The 14117-nt window shown below is 31.2% G+C and overlaps 1 protein-coding gene across 1 annotated transcript in view; it reads left to right on the top strand.

Annotated features, from left to right (window-relative positions):
* tyn (trynity) overlaps nucleotides 1-14117 on the top strand; it is an 81227-nt gene that overhangs the window by 53004 nt on the left and 14106 nt on the right. The window contains exon 7 of the mRNA XM_085946367.1: nucleotides 12146-12274. Coding sequence (XP_085802493.1) covers nucleotides 12146-12274 — 129 coding nt within the window. The remainder of the gene's footprint in view (nucleotides 1-12145; nucleotides 12275-14117) is intronic.

Below are 14117 nucleotides of genomic sequence, written 5' to 3'. Positions count from 1 at the left end.
ATAACTAAAAAGAAATAAAAAAAAGATACATCAATTAACTCGATTGAAAACTGTGATTTATTTCATAACTGATTATCTCAGCTGCAACAAAACTGACTAAGCACTTTTACTACGAAACCACAGATTTCGTGTTTGTACTATTGCATGAGAATCGATTTTAGCGACCCATATTATGCAATATATTTAATATACTTTACATGACGTATTTCCTTAATATTTTCCATATGTATAATATTTTTTCGGGATGACAAGGTTGAAAACTGCTTTTTTATTTAATTTAAATATTTAAAAACGATTAACAACGTTCTAACTGTCCGGGATTGTAGTGGCTGGTCGAAACTGATACAGCCCTGACAATTGATTTACGACAGTTTCCATTAAAGATAAATTTTAATTACAACGTTTTTCTTAGGTCGTATTCTTATATGTCCATTGTTTGTTTGTCCGGTACAAATCTTGCTAACTTCTCGACTAGCTAGATATTTGAAACTTTTAGAATATCAGAACACGATGCACAATACATTTTTTTTAAATACTTTTAGCCATCTTTAAGTATAATTGAATTCACTTTTAGTTAATTCAGTTTTGTATGAAAAGTTATTTCGATAACATTATTGGTTGCTGGGTGGTCCTAGTAACTAAATTATTAATAAATAATATATAAGTGCGTTACTATGGAAATCAATATGAAATGACATTTCATTATTCAGTATTTCTATCAAGTACAAATTTTTTTGATCGTTTAAGCTAGTCAAGTCAAGTTTATATGATTCAACAGAAAATTTTAAAACGTTGTATATAAAAAAAATTTTAATCTTGTAATTATTTTTGTTTAATTGACTATGTGAACGTAATATCATTCATATCGATACAATGCTAAGAATATTTGTAGCTATAACAAATGTTTATGTGTTGCATTTATTTTGTTTTGGTTTTCATAGCCTTATTGTGAAATCATATTTTTTCAATGTATGAAGTCCTCCTATAATCCTTCTAGTATATGGTTTATTTACGTCTAAGTACCCGGTGTTGCCATTATGTGTATTCAAGTGAGTACCGCCTGCCCCATCTTCTTTATGCGCCTGATTGAAAAAATGACTTTGCTAAAACGCTCAGCATTTTTTTTCTTCTCTTGCTAATTTCGCCGGGACGACCGGCGCTTAATGCGTCTCGCGAATGTGTTGATGTATGTAAATTATACACGCTATTGTGTTAATTAATAGAGTTTTGATATGTGGTTTTATTGGTTAGTCACCTGTGATTGAAGGGGTCAAAATACCAGTAGTAGGTGTGATATTGAATGATTCAATGATGTAAAGCAATTGAATTCGTAAGAAACTAATGTAAAAAATGATTTACCATTTTGGATCCTAAGAACGTATGTGTCTCCACATGAAGTGTAAAACAAACTAAAAAGATTTGTATATATGATCAATAATAATTATTCATATATGGAAGCACAACCAAATGTATATTCTGAAGTCTAGAAATGAGGACAAACAGATCCATCTAAGACAAACATTTAGTAGACCTTAACATCAGGTCTAATGTATAAATTATGAGTGGCACAGCGCGCGATAGAATACAGTTTAAAAAAATGTTGAAGGAAAAAATCAGAAACGGAAATATCCGTCAATGAATAAAACTCAAAGACATTCATGTTGTCAACAGGATTGCAAGACTTACGGGTCGGTCATGTCAGTAGAACAGATGACCGGCGGAGAGAAAAGATTCAAGAATATACGCTAATGGGAGATCAAACTATTGAAAGACCCCTACTATATAGATCTACTAGTATAAGTTTATGTTGTATAAGTTGAATGAGGGCGCCACATGCTAACATTTGACATAATGATAATATTATTATTATCATTCGATACTTTTTATACTATAATGAGCTTAGTTCTAAATTCAAACACCTGACGATTTAGTATGGTATATCTATAGACATCAGACGAGTTGGATATGGAAGGAACAAGACTGCGTGCAATTAAGGGAAATGTTACAGGCCTATATTCAAAACTTAACGTATATTCAGGCTGAGGATATGATAAACATGAATATACGTAATTATGTACATGAGCATAGAAAAAGAAAACTATATTCAATAAAACAATCGTCATGTATTTTTTTATTATTATAGATTCGACATAATTTCGCTATAAATAATTAATAAGGAGTTAAGTATCTTGCAATTTTAATAGTTTTTTTTTTTTTTATTGTTAATTCCAATTTCCAATCATAGGATTGCTAACCCTAGTTCACAAATAGACTCATACATATACACCGTTTCTAAGGATTTTTACTTGCCTCATATTTGACCAACAAACATTCACCAACAATTGAATCGAAACGGTATATATGTCTAACAGTGGGACAACAAAATGAATCATAACATAACTGAATAATATATCTATCGGCAGTAATAAATAATAAACAACCACTAGGGGTTTTTTGGCGTGTGGGAAAACGACTGCCGCTTTTAAACCATTGTGTTGAAAGCATTTTGGCGAGACTATATTGGCAATAACTAAATTAGTTCCGCAGCTTCGGTACTTGTGAAAAAAAACCTCGAAATTCTTATCAATCTGAGACGCTCCTGGTATTTGAACCGTGGTTTATTGAACACAAGCGCAATGAACTTTGTATCAAGCCAAGTCATGATATACTAACTATTTCGGTAACTAAACTTGCTAAAGAATAGTTTTCTTGGTAGATAATTATAATGCGTAATTTATTACTGATGAGTTGAGAAGAAAACTCTTTTTTCCCCGTTTGGGATGTATGGAGCTATTGAATAAATTTCTTCCAAAATACAAGCGTCATTGCACAAATATTTCAATGCAAATTTAATTGCGATAGATGATTAATAATGCATTCAAGCCGTGTTTGATATCATCAGGATTAATTTACTGCTGGATGAATGCTTATATAATCTACTTCCATCTCTCTCTCTCTCATGCATTGCATTGAGATTTTAACATTGCAACTATCTCTTTCATCCAGCGGTATCTTCGTCTAACTTTCGAACGTTTTCTACCACTTGTTTACCACTAGAAGACTGGATTTATCGATTGATTGAATTTTCTTAACGGCCCACATGCTCAGCGTAGGTCAAAATGGAGCTTTTATGGTATTTTCAGAGCATACCCTGGACATTCCTTAAACGTTGTAGATAATCTTTTTAGATAATTTTGAAGCCTTATTATCCTTTATATTTATTTTAAACATTTGATGACTGCATAAAGTATTTTTATTACATAAAATAATATTTTTTTAAACCTCTCGCTGTAATGTTTTAAAATATAGTCATATTTCAGTACATTCATATGCAGTGGTGTTAAGATTTTTTAGATTTAATAATTTTTAAACGCATTTACAAAACTATTAGTAAAATTAATGTTAACATTATAGAGTGACATATTTACGATAAAAAATTATATTTTATAATCTTTGTAAACATACGGCCGTAGGCATAAATTGACAAACGATAAATGAAGTAGGGAGTAAGATCATGTTAACGCGCGTGTTTGAACATGTACCTAACCGAAAAAAAATATTTATTTAAAAACGGTACATTTTCAAACACGCGCGTTAACATGATCTTATTACCCCTTAAGCTGTGACATTTTAATGTTTTTAGAACTGTTTGTTACCTTATAGATTCAATTTTTGTTATGCAATTATAATTACCATGTCTCTTTGCTACAATAAGTTTCAGGACCTTTATTAATATACGACCTATTAAAAATTAATTCAGTAGTTTGTATGAATGTTGAAGGGAGACCCTGTTGCAGAAATGTTTACAGTGGCTTTGTTAATAGGGACAGGGGACAAAAGACGAGGAAAGATGTATACGACAAGACATCAATTACTTATATTTTGTATCATCTTCTATAAAAACAATCGGTGTGTGTACTTATGTACGCGCGTTAGAAGTTATACTTCTTTGGCGTAACAAAACAAAAGCAAAACCTGTGATAACCTAGATTCTACGACTAGCTCTTAATTATCTTGTTAAATTACACACTCAAGAAAAAGAGCCGCTTATTGGAGCGCCACTGGTTTATTTCTATACACTTTAACTTATATTACTAAATTATATAATTATTTCTCGTTGTTTTTATTTTTAAAGAAACAACTGTCACTCTGACGTTTAATCGTTTGTTTACGTAAGGAATTGGAAATGGCCGACAATAATAAATTCATTGCTTAGGCAACGATACAATTCGACTATCAAACTTGTGTATGTATACAGCTGACTGATTCGCAGCTAACTTCATACTGTCGCGCACTTTCGTAACGGTGTGAGCGCGCGCAGCTCTCAATTTTACTTTCTACAAAACGCCCCAAAAGAAGTATAACTTCAAAAACTTGCGACCAAATTACATAAGAATATGTCCTTTTTTGGATGTCAAGTCAATTACGAAAAAAGCGTACCTAGTTAAGAAAATCGTTGTCTGACTACAGCTCTGATGCCTTCAGAAAATCATATTTCTCATTGCGGTAAATATTGCAGAATAATTCATTATTTTTAATTTTGATGGTAAACATTACTTTTGTTATTGGACTATGTTTCAATCTCCTTGGTAATCTTCACCGTATGCCAGTAGCGTCGCATCTTGAAAGTATCTCATATTGTGATGCTCCATTAGTTAATAATAATATAATATCTGAACGATTTTCATCGGGTACTTAGACATTGGTATGTGTCAATTGCAGAAGAGATGTTTCATTTAACAAACGTTCTTCTTGTCTCTGAACTTTGATATTGATCTTATGGTCTAGAATGTATATCAAAGCCAACCTAGTATGGCTATGGATCTATAATATACAATATGTAAATGCTAACCGATGTATTTTAATTAATCATTTATTGACATAATTTACTTTATTTAGCTTGAAGGTGTCATAACTATATAAACTTTAGGTTAACAGTATGAAAATACCAATAGATCAAGAATTACGTCTAATATGATTTAATAACTTTATTTCACTATTTAATACAAGAAAAGGTGTATATTTATGTACTCAACTTCTGTAGGAGAAAAGTTTAATACAAATTGGGAGAACACTTTTAGTGACTGCTCTTAATAAGCATACTTTATACCTGGTAGTTTTCTTTATTAATTGTTTTAATTAATATTATAGATTGCTGGACTAATTTCATATTGCATTACGTGCATGTACATTTATAAACCAGATGGTAAGAAACAGGAGAAGCTTAGAGACTTCAACAATTAATTATGTTTGAATCTAATTTGAACATATTTTTTAATTTTTAAAATCATAGCGTACATAGGAAAAATAACCTCGAAAAATCGTTTCATAAAGTTACAACTAACAGTTATGTAATTAGAATTAAACAAACCTCGTAGTCCAGTGCGTAAAGCAATGGCCTTTCATCCGGGGGTACCGGGTTCGACTCGGTGAGGTTACAATATATTTATGTAAATTTCTCAAAGCTTGGGTGTTTGTAATTGTTTCTATTCTATTATTAATTACACTACTTTTTCATTACAATACTGTAATACAATATACTACAATGCTTGTTGTAGTATTAAAGAAAATAAGTACGCAGTCATACTAATTATTAAACATCGACATTCTTTATAGCAAGTTATAATTAAATTATATATCACCTAATAAATATAAAATCAAGGTTCGAATGCCAATAAAATTTACTATTTTGCTCCTGAATCAATATGCTTGCCAAATGGAAACTAGTGGTCTGACACCTAGGGGTACGTTTGGCATACCAGAGACCTAGGTTCAGTGAAATTGTTTATAGAGATAGTCTTTTAATAAGTTAGTAAACTAAACAACCTGTCGTATTTTATTGCCGACACTTTGTTGGCGCCAATTTTAAAGACACCTCTTTAAAACGCGACCAGAAAACTGATAAACAATTTATGATATTATTTATAAACGAATAATTATTTTTGATTTGGACTATTCGTAATAATGAAACTATTATAATATTATTAGTAATTATGCGTGACGGTTAGACATTTTAATGAAATGACACCAGGTGTCGGGTCGGGTCGAGGTTTTCCCAGTGAAGATCTTTTTGCTTCGTGGTTGAATTAAATGTAACGCAAAAAACATTACGTCTTCAAATGGCAGTAAACTTCAAATTTTTGTCGCATTTTCAAGTATCACAATTACGTACTATTAATTTAATATCCATGGCAATTCTCAACATTTAATTGTAACTAAAATTAATGATTACCTGTTATTTATGACCACGTTTTTCTTAGCTCGTATTCTTGTTTGTCCGGTGGTTGTTTATCCAGTACAAATCTTGCAATCGATTTTAACTAATTTCCCAACTAGCTAGACATTTGAAACTTTTAGAATATATGAGAACACGATGCCAATGCATTCTTTTAATACTTTTAGCCATCTTTGGGTAGAATTGAATTCATTTTCAGTTAATTCTGTTTTGTATGAAAAGTTATTTCGGAAGAAATCCGTAATCCAATCCACTATTATTGGTTGCTAAGGGGGTGGTCCTAGCAACTAAATTATTAATATATACGTGCGTTAGTATGGAAATCAAAATGACATTTCAGTATTCTATATTAATTTGTTTGTTCGTTGCAAAATAGCAAAAAAATGATTTGTTGACAATTGTCTTATTTGTTATAAATTATTAATACATAGAATTGTCAAGTTTATATGATTTAATAGAGAATTTAAAACCCTGGTGTATAAAAAGTTCTTTTTATCTTGTAATTATTTCTTCATAGTTTGAGATTAATTTTACCAATACAAATTCGTTTGTATTACTTTTCTTTCGGTTTGATTTTACGATGGTGTAAATTTGAGATTGGATACTCTAAATATGATCTCTTCAATATTTACGGGGCGCACAAAATTGTGTTTTTTCTAATTGATTTTTAAATGCAAATAACAAGTTAATTACAAAATTAATTAAAAGGGCCCGTAAGCATTGCATTTGACCAGCAAACCCAATTGCCTCACTAGTCACTAGGTCTTGCAGCCACCTTGGTGTCCTAATCACATAATACCTAGTGGACCTTAACATAGTTATTAAATAAATGTAATAATTGTGTTAAACATTGACTTGGGGTGCTCGCCTACTTTCTGCGGCAGGCAGTTACGATGACGTCATGATTTTATTTTGGAACGGACACTGACAGTTTGATATTAGGGCAGTTTTATTTTTCATAATTTAGATTATTGCAGTAAAAATTCTGATTTTGTTTTTTCAATTGTATGAAACCCCATCGCATTGGAAAAATACTTAACTATTTCTCGTAAAATATTTTCTAATATAACTTTTATTCCGTGGGATCCCACATGTTCAGCTTAGAAACAAAATTGTAAAATATATGAATTTCAGTAACCATGCTACGCTCATTTTATATTTAATTAAGTACTAATTATATGTGTACCTAGATGATTAAATGAGAATGAGGTTATTTTGTTATATGAAAAAATCGGGCGAATAGAATTGTCTTAATACCTTTTTTTCGGTGAATTTAGCTGTTTGCTGAACCCAATGCAATTAAACATGCATTGTAAATACATGTGAATTTGATGCAGCCGCGGGGTTCAAACGCGTGACGTATGGATTTACGAGCAAGATTAAGTAGTACCTATTCTTCCAAAATAGTACGTCTTTTAGTTAGATCAGTCGACCATTGTGACTCTATTTGAAAACATTGAGGTGTATTATGGCAAATGTACTGATGGCTAGACAATAAATGCTTTATTCGGAATTAAAATTACCAACTCTAGTGAAGACCAGTGAAAACATTGAAGGCTTCTTCTGAGAAACTCTAAGTTTAACTTTGAAGACTGGCTAACGTTCGTTACACCACGGTATATTCTATCACAACGAACACACCAAAAAGAAAAGTGAACATAGATGAGAAAACCTTTTTAAGTCTTTCATGATGTTGCAAGTAGGTATATTATAAAGTTCGAATTTTCAATGAATTCTTTCATTAATACTTCGTCGATTACTGAAGCGAAATAGTATCAAATAAGTATCAATAGAAGAAATAATTGAATTATTTTACATGCACATATTGACACAATGGATTTTCCTCGTTGTCACTACCATTACTGAGGATCGTGGTTCATCTTTACTTGTCATCTGTGAACCTTGCGACCTATGTTATGGACTTTCTAATATGCCCTAAAAATCGAAAAGTGCCCAGACTAAGTGATATAATATGTCCGCACCTACATAATACCAAATCGAAGCTCAACACACGTCCATACTTACAAAGATCGCAATCAAATTAAATGTAGCTTTAACCACAGTACACATTTGCGATTTAGTAAAAAAAAACATTATATAAGACCACGTGTCGCTACTTTCGATGAAACAGTTTTTAAAAAAATCACCAAATTTGACGCACAAAAGAGTTTTTCACTGACTAGGTCTTTCTCAAAATGAACTAATGCATACTATAATAATATATAGTTTTTTGCATTGTTAGAAAATCACTGGTTTGAGAAATCAAATTAACTTGTGTAATAATTATCTACGAGAAAAAATAACGATGAAAAATTTATTTGAGAAGCTCTTTCTCTAAATCAACCGTTCCACAAGCGAGCAGACAAATGGGCTCTTTTTTCAAATGAGAGCATTAAAATTTATTATTTTTTTTAAATAATTATTTTAAAACATCGTCTGTCTCTTTGGATTGGGTTAATATTATTTGCATTCACGAAATCACGTGGCGTGAAAATCTGAGGAATCGCAGAAATTATATTGTTTAAGAACATAATCGGTAGGTACTCATAAATTGGTGTAGTTTTAGACGAGATGTGTTATCACAAGGTGCCTACATATTATTAGTAAAAGAAAGACCTGCTATTTACTATATTTGGTTTCCTTGTTAGTTCCCGAAATCTCTATTTAAAATAAATGTGGTTACTATAGTAACTACACTTTTAATTAGATTGATAACAAATTGACCTTTTTAGTAATGGGTGAAAGACAATTTTAATACGTAGGTAACTGTTTTGAATACAAAAATGTATAAGTTAGTATTTCATTTCTAACATACTACTAGTATGTAAATGTTAATTGTTATATTGATAGCAACGTAATTTTAATGTTTTTTTCATACTTTTCCACATGCAAATATTTAAAATTCTAATAAACCGATAAAATAACATTCTTTAAATTTTGGAATAGTTATAGATAATAATTAATTATTTGAAAATGAGACATCTTTTGAAGAATGTTGATAGCAGTTTTGTAGAATTTACAATCGCGTACTTAGCCTTTAAGTAGATTTACTCATCTCGGTTACGCTTGCATTTGGATCCTTTTACTCAATTATTTATATCTAAGTCTTCATTTGATATTGGAATAGTATTTATATAGGAAAATGAACACTTTATTTACAATACGATAGAGGGAGAAAAAATATTATAGCACTCTTATTGCTTAGTATTCAACGAATAATTATACAAGGCAGCTATCGACGGTAGTTTATCATATTTATGTATTGAGGTGGTTAATTTTTACAGAAAGTTAACCGTCTAAACTGCCAAAAAGTGCTATGTTTTAACAGCCTCTCTCTTACTTGGCTGTGTTAACTTTTATAGCAAGATAGACAGTTTTGACAGTTAATTTATTGTAGCAATTAATCACCGCAATACACAAATATGATAAAGTGATAATATTTATCACTTTAGCCGTCAATAGCCACCTTGTATATAGAATAGACCTATTGATTGTAGTCAACCAAATTATTATACGAAATCAATAAAAGGTTATACAATTTGTTTTATTACACCGTTTATGTATTTCAATAGAATGGAGATGTACAGGAAAATCCTAATATAAAATATAAGGTTCACCCTCTACGTGTGAAATAAATTATTAAGTATATATACGATGGTAGACTGTATATCTAATAATTTAGCAATCATAGTGTACACAGCTATTATATTAGAGCAATGACTTGACGGCGTATACACATTTGAAATGATATAAATAAATGCCGGTGGTCCAATGAGTTTTTAATAATACGTTATTACTGCATTGGTTTTTTTTTCAATATCATCTGCGCATTATAATCCCGAGGCATATATCATATCACTAATAAAAACATAATCTAGTTATCGATATGTAAATATTCGTGGCGAAGACTTTCTGTTAGATGGACGTAAACGATTAATAAATATACACAATAACCGTGCATATTTGGGAAGAGATTATATTTTATATAGTTTAGACACATGGTCTCCAAACTCGTGAAGCAATTGAAATTGTCTGACATTATAATATACTGGATTTAGAAATGGTTTAGTTTGAAAACATAATTCCCCAAAAATATATTCAATTCAATTTCAACCATGTCCGAGCCTCAGATCCAAGATAAGTTTTTCTTCTTTTTCTTTCGATCATGTCCAATCCTAATAAGATCATATGGGCCTCCACGGAGTATAGGTTTGTATTAGCAGATTTTGTTTTTTTACGAGAAATGGATGTCAGCCACTTGCTCAACCTATTAGGTCCATACCCTGACTCACACACAAATTGAAAAAAATTATATGTACTTGTCAGACCCAGGATTCGAACCTGGGACCCACGGCGTTATAGTCCAACGCTTAAGCCGCGCGCCCACCGTGGATGTAAAAAATATATAATTACATAAAAATTCTAATGGATTTAAGTTTTTTACTATTCCATTTTTGAGTCGTTTTTTGCGACCCGGGTCTCTTCTTTTGGCATCTTCGCGCACTACGGCACCAATGGTAAATGCACACTGACAACGAATACAATTAATTCTCGCTCAAATAAAAAAATATAATTAAAGGAGGTATAAACCTTTGTAAACCTAAAAATGTTTGTAAATACCAGTAGGTACCTAATAAATACTTATATACCTTCTCACCAATACTCGGTAAGCGCATAAATCGTCATTACTGGGAAACAAGTCACTTCGTCAACTAGGTAACGTATTGGGAATCTAATATAGTTAACTAATGAGAAATGTCAATAAATATACGTACTTATCTATTCATAATAAATAACAATGGATACAATCCATAATCGGTAAACTGAATAGGTACCAAACGCGGAACCAAAATGCATAGTGCAAGAAGATGCCAAAATGCAAAACCAATGTCACAAAAAACGACTCAAGTGTAATAGCACTAAAACTTAATCCATCATAATTAAAATTAAAATTCCGTCAAGGACCCTCGGCCGGTAGTATTAATATTATATTATTATATACGTCGATTGAAAATGTTTTATTGAAGCGGACGGCACGGGTCCTGATAATTACTAAATTATATATAATAAGTACTACACATTTTTTTTAATTTTAACAATTGCAATACCTTGTTATAAAACGCATTTTTTAAAGTACTTATTCCACTTTTAATCAATAAATTAGGACCGGTTTCGTCCGCCTCAGAGCGACATTTTCAACTGAATAGTAGAATTGAATTAGTACTATAAAAAATGTGTTTTATTAAACTACAATACAATGCAGTTCCACCATAAATTGACAGTTACCAACATAAAAGAAATTATTGCAATGTCTTTTCACCAAAAATTGACATTTATCACCATTAATGTGAAAAATACTTTTTTTTTTAAATTGGCTCTATGTGGATTGTGGATTAAAAGCCTTAAATGGAGATGTGCTGGACACAAAGCTCGAAAAAGAGACACAGGACCGAGAAAAGTGGAAGCAGCTTGAAGAGGCCATCATCCAGCAGTGGATAGATTCAGGCTGATGATTATGATGATGTGGATTTCCACTGCCTTACGAAGATGTCTCTTAACAGATTTTTGTTTTTACGAGAAATGGACGTTAATCACTTGCTCAACATATTAGGTCCATATTATGGATTAAAACACACACTGAAGAACAACATGGGAATTTATATTATCATTTTATGGGATAAAATTGAAAGAAATATGACTTTAAATTTTCTTTTAACATAAATGTAAAAGCACAGAGATGCGACTACATAGAGTTCGTGTGATATGTGTGATATTCGTGTGACAGGTCAGTAATCATTACGATTTTGTGAATTGGAAGATTTCGGGTTTTATTCTACGACAATTTGTGAAGGTCAATATGGTTTTAAAAAATATTTAATTAACGTAAAACATTTTTCATTTTATTTACAGAGTCACCATTGTCAGGATCACCTTCTGAAAACAGCCTTCCCTTGACCCTCGAAACCATCGAAGATCCCTCACTCAACAACCTGACTAGATCTGATGCCAACTGCGATAAAACAGGAACCTGCTATGATGGTTAGTACCCAATTAAAAATTAGAATGTTACATCCATTTAAATAATTGTATTGTATTTACATAAAACGATTAAAAATATTTAAAATCGTAATAAATAAAAAAATACTGAAGAAATATGTTTATTCTAGATGCATCTTATGCGAGATATATGTGATTTTTTGTTGTTTGTGAGAAAATGCATCTTTAACATAAATAATAAACTAATAATTACTAGCAAGCTTTAATTTGCTTGAAAAAATCACGATGTTATGTCAGTTTGCTGAACTAATGCCTGGTTTATTCGTTCAAATAAAATTATTTATTCATTATTCATGTTTTTTATAAGTCATTTTTTAATTTAGCCAGAAGTCATATTCCAAATTAATATCAAAATTCCTTGTTTGTTTGAAACGCTTTAATTTTTAACTAAAATATTTTTTCTTCGCAAAATCTAAATGATAATTTGTAGCAGTCGGAAAATACATGGTTTTTAATAAAATTAACTGAAGCAGTTTAGTATGCGATTAAGTTAATAGATAATAATTATTTTATACGTTGCTATGCTAAGATGAGTAAACTTTGTTCATTGACACTAGTGGGTCATAAAAATATATAATACACGAATTTTAATAATATATTTATAAAAAAATTGGATTTTTCTTTTGAGGTATTGTCATAACATGAGATATATGGCGGGATATTGCCCTAGTTAGTATTGGAGCATAATAGGCTGAAAGAGGAAAAAACACAATGTTCTGCATACTATATACATCTTTAAACATTATCACCCCATTTCTATATTATCGTAAGATAAAAACGATTTTCTTTAAATTATCATTGACACAATGACGCAATAGGCCACCAGGAAATATATCCACTCCTATCTACATGAAGTTTCCTCCACTACTTTTTTTTTTGACCATGTCCGATCCTAATAGGATCATATGGGTCTCCACAGAGTAGAGGTTTGTATTAACAGATTTTTGTTTTTTACTTACACTTTCTCAACCTAGTAGGTCCATACCCTGACTCACACACAAATTTAAAAACAATATGTGTACTTGCCAGACCCAGGATTCGAACCTGAGACCCACGGTCACTGCTTTAGTCTCAGAGATAACGTACCTCTTCTTGCACAATTTAGCCACCTCAGTCTAGATTATCCAAACCCTACTAACTGATTTGTTTGGGTGTCTTCCATCATGTTTAACCTGCCTAACGACAAAATTGCTTCATTTTCACGTGTGAGACAATAGAGGATCACTGTACAACGAGTATACTTCGTGGTGGTTCCTTTCTCGTTGCGTACCATATTCGTCACATCGCCAAAGCCCCTTTTCAATATCCTCCTTGTAAAGATATCCAGCTGCATCTATTATTATTGATGATAAAGATCGGGCTCCGATTCATTTGTCAATATAGGCTCAATGAGGGGTTTACACAGGTTATTTGAGTTTTTTAGTATTTATCTTTAGTGTATTTTTAAACCAGCAAGATTACTTTTATCTTATTGGTTGATGTCATTTTGAAGAATATGTGATACCAGATATAAGAATTCATCGTCAATTTGTATTAATTATTACTATCACAAAATGTGTGTAATTTTAGTATCTTCACAACAGTCACTGATAGGTATGTTATGTTATGCATATATTATCTACATTACGTATTCTTGAATTTGCAATTGAATTTCGATTCACTCAAAACTAATAAATCGTACATTCACATGATATGGAAATGGGATGAGATCTTGTTTAATTACATTGGCGGCAAACATAAACTGACATTAAAATTATATAAACAAGTAATTTTATAATTTTTGAGACTTTCATGGTTGCTTTTTTGTTATGGTCATAGTTATTGG

Source organism: Rhyacophila brunnea, unplaced genomic scaffold, assembly GCF_057557595.1.
Source record: "Rhyacophila brunnea isolate RB1 unplaced genomic scaffold, BYU_Rbru_1.0 scaffold_2, whole genome shotgun sequence".
NCBI lineage: Eukaryota > Metazoa > Arthropoda > Insecta > Trichoptera > Rhyacophilidae > Rhyacophila > Rhyacophila brunnea.
The sequence above is the reverse complement of the archived record's forward strand: the minus strand, read 5'-3'. Positions and strand labels throughout refer to the sequence as shown.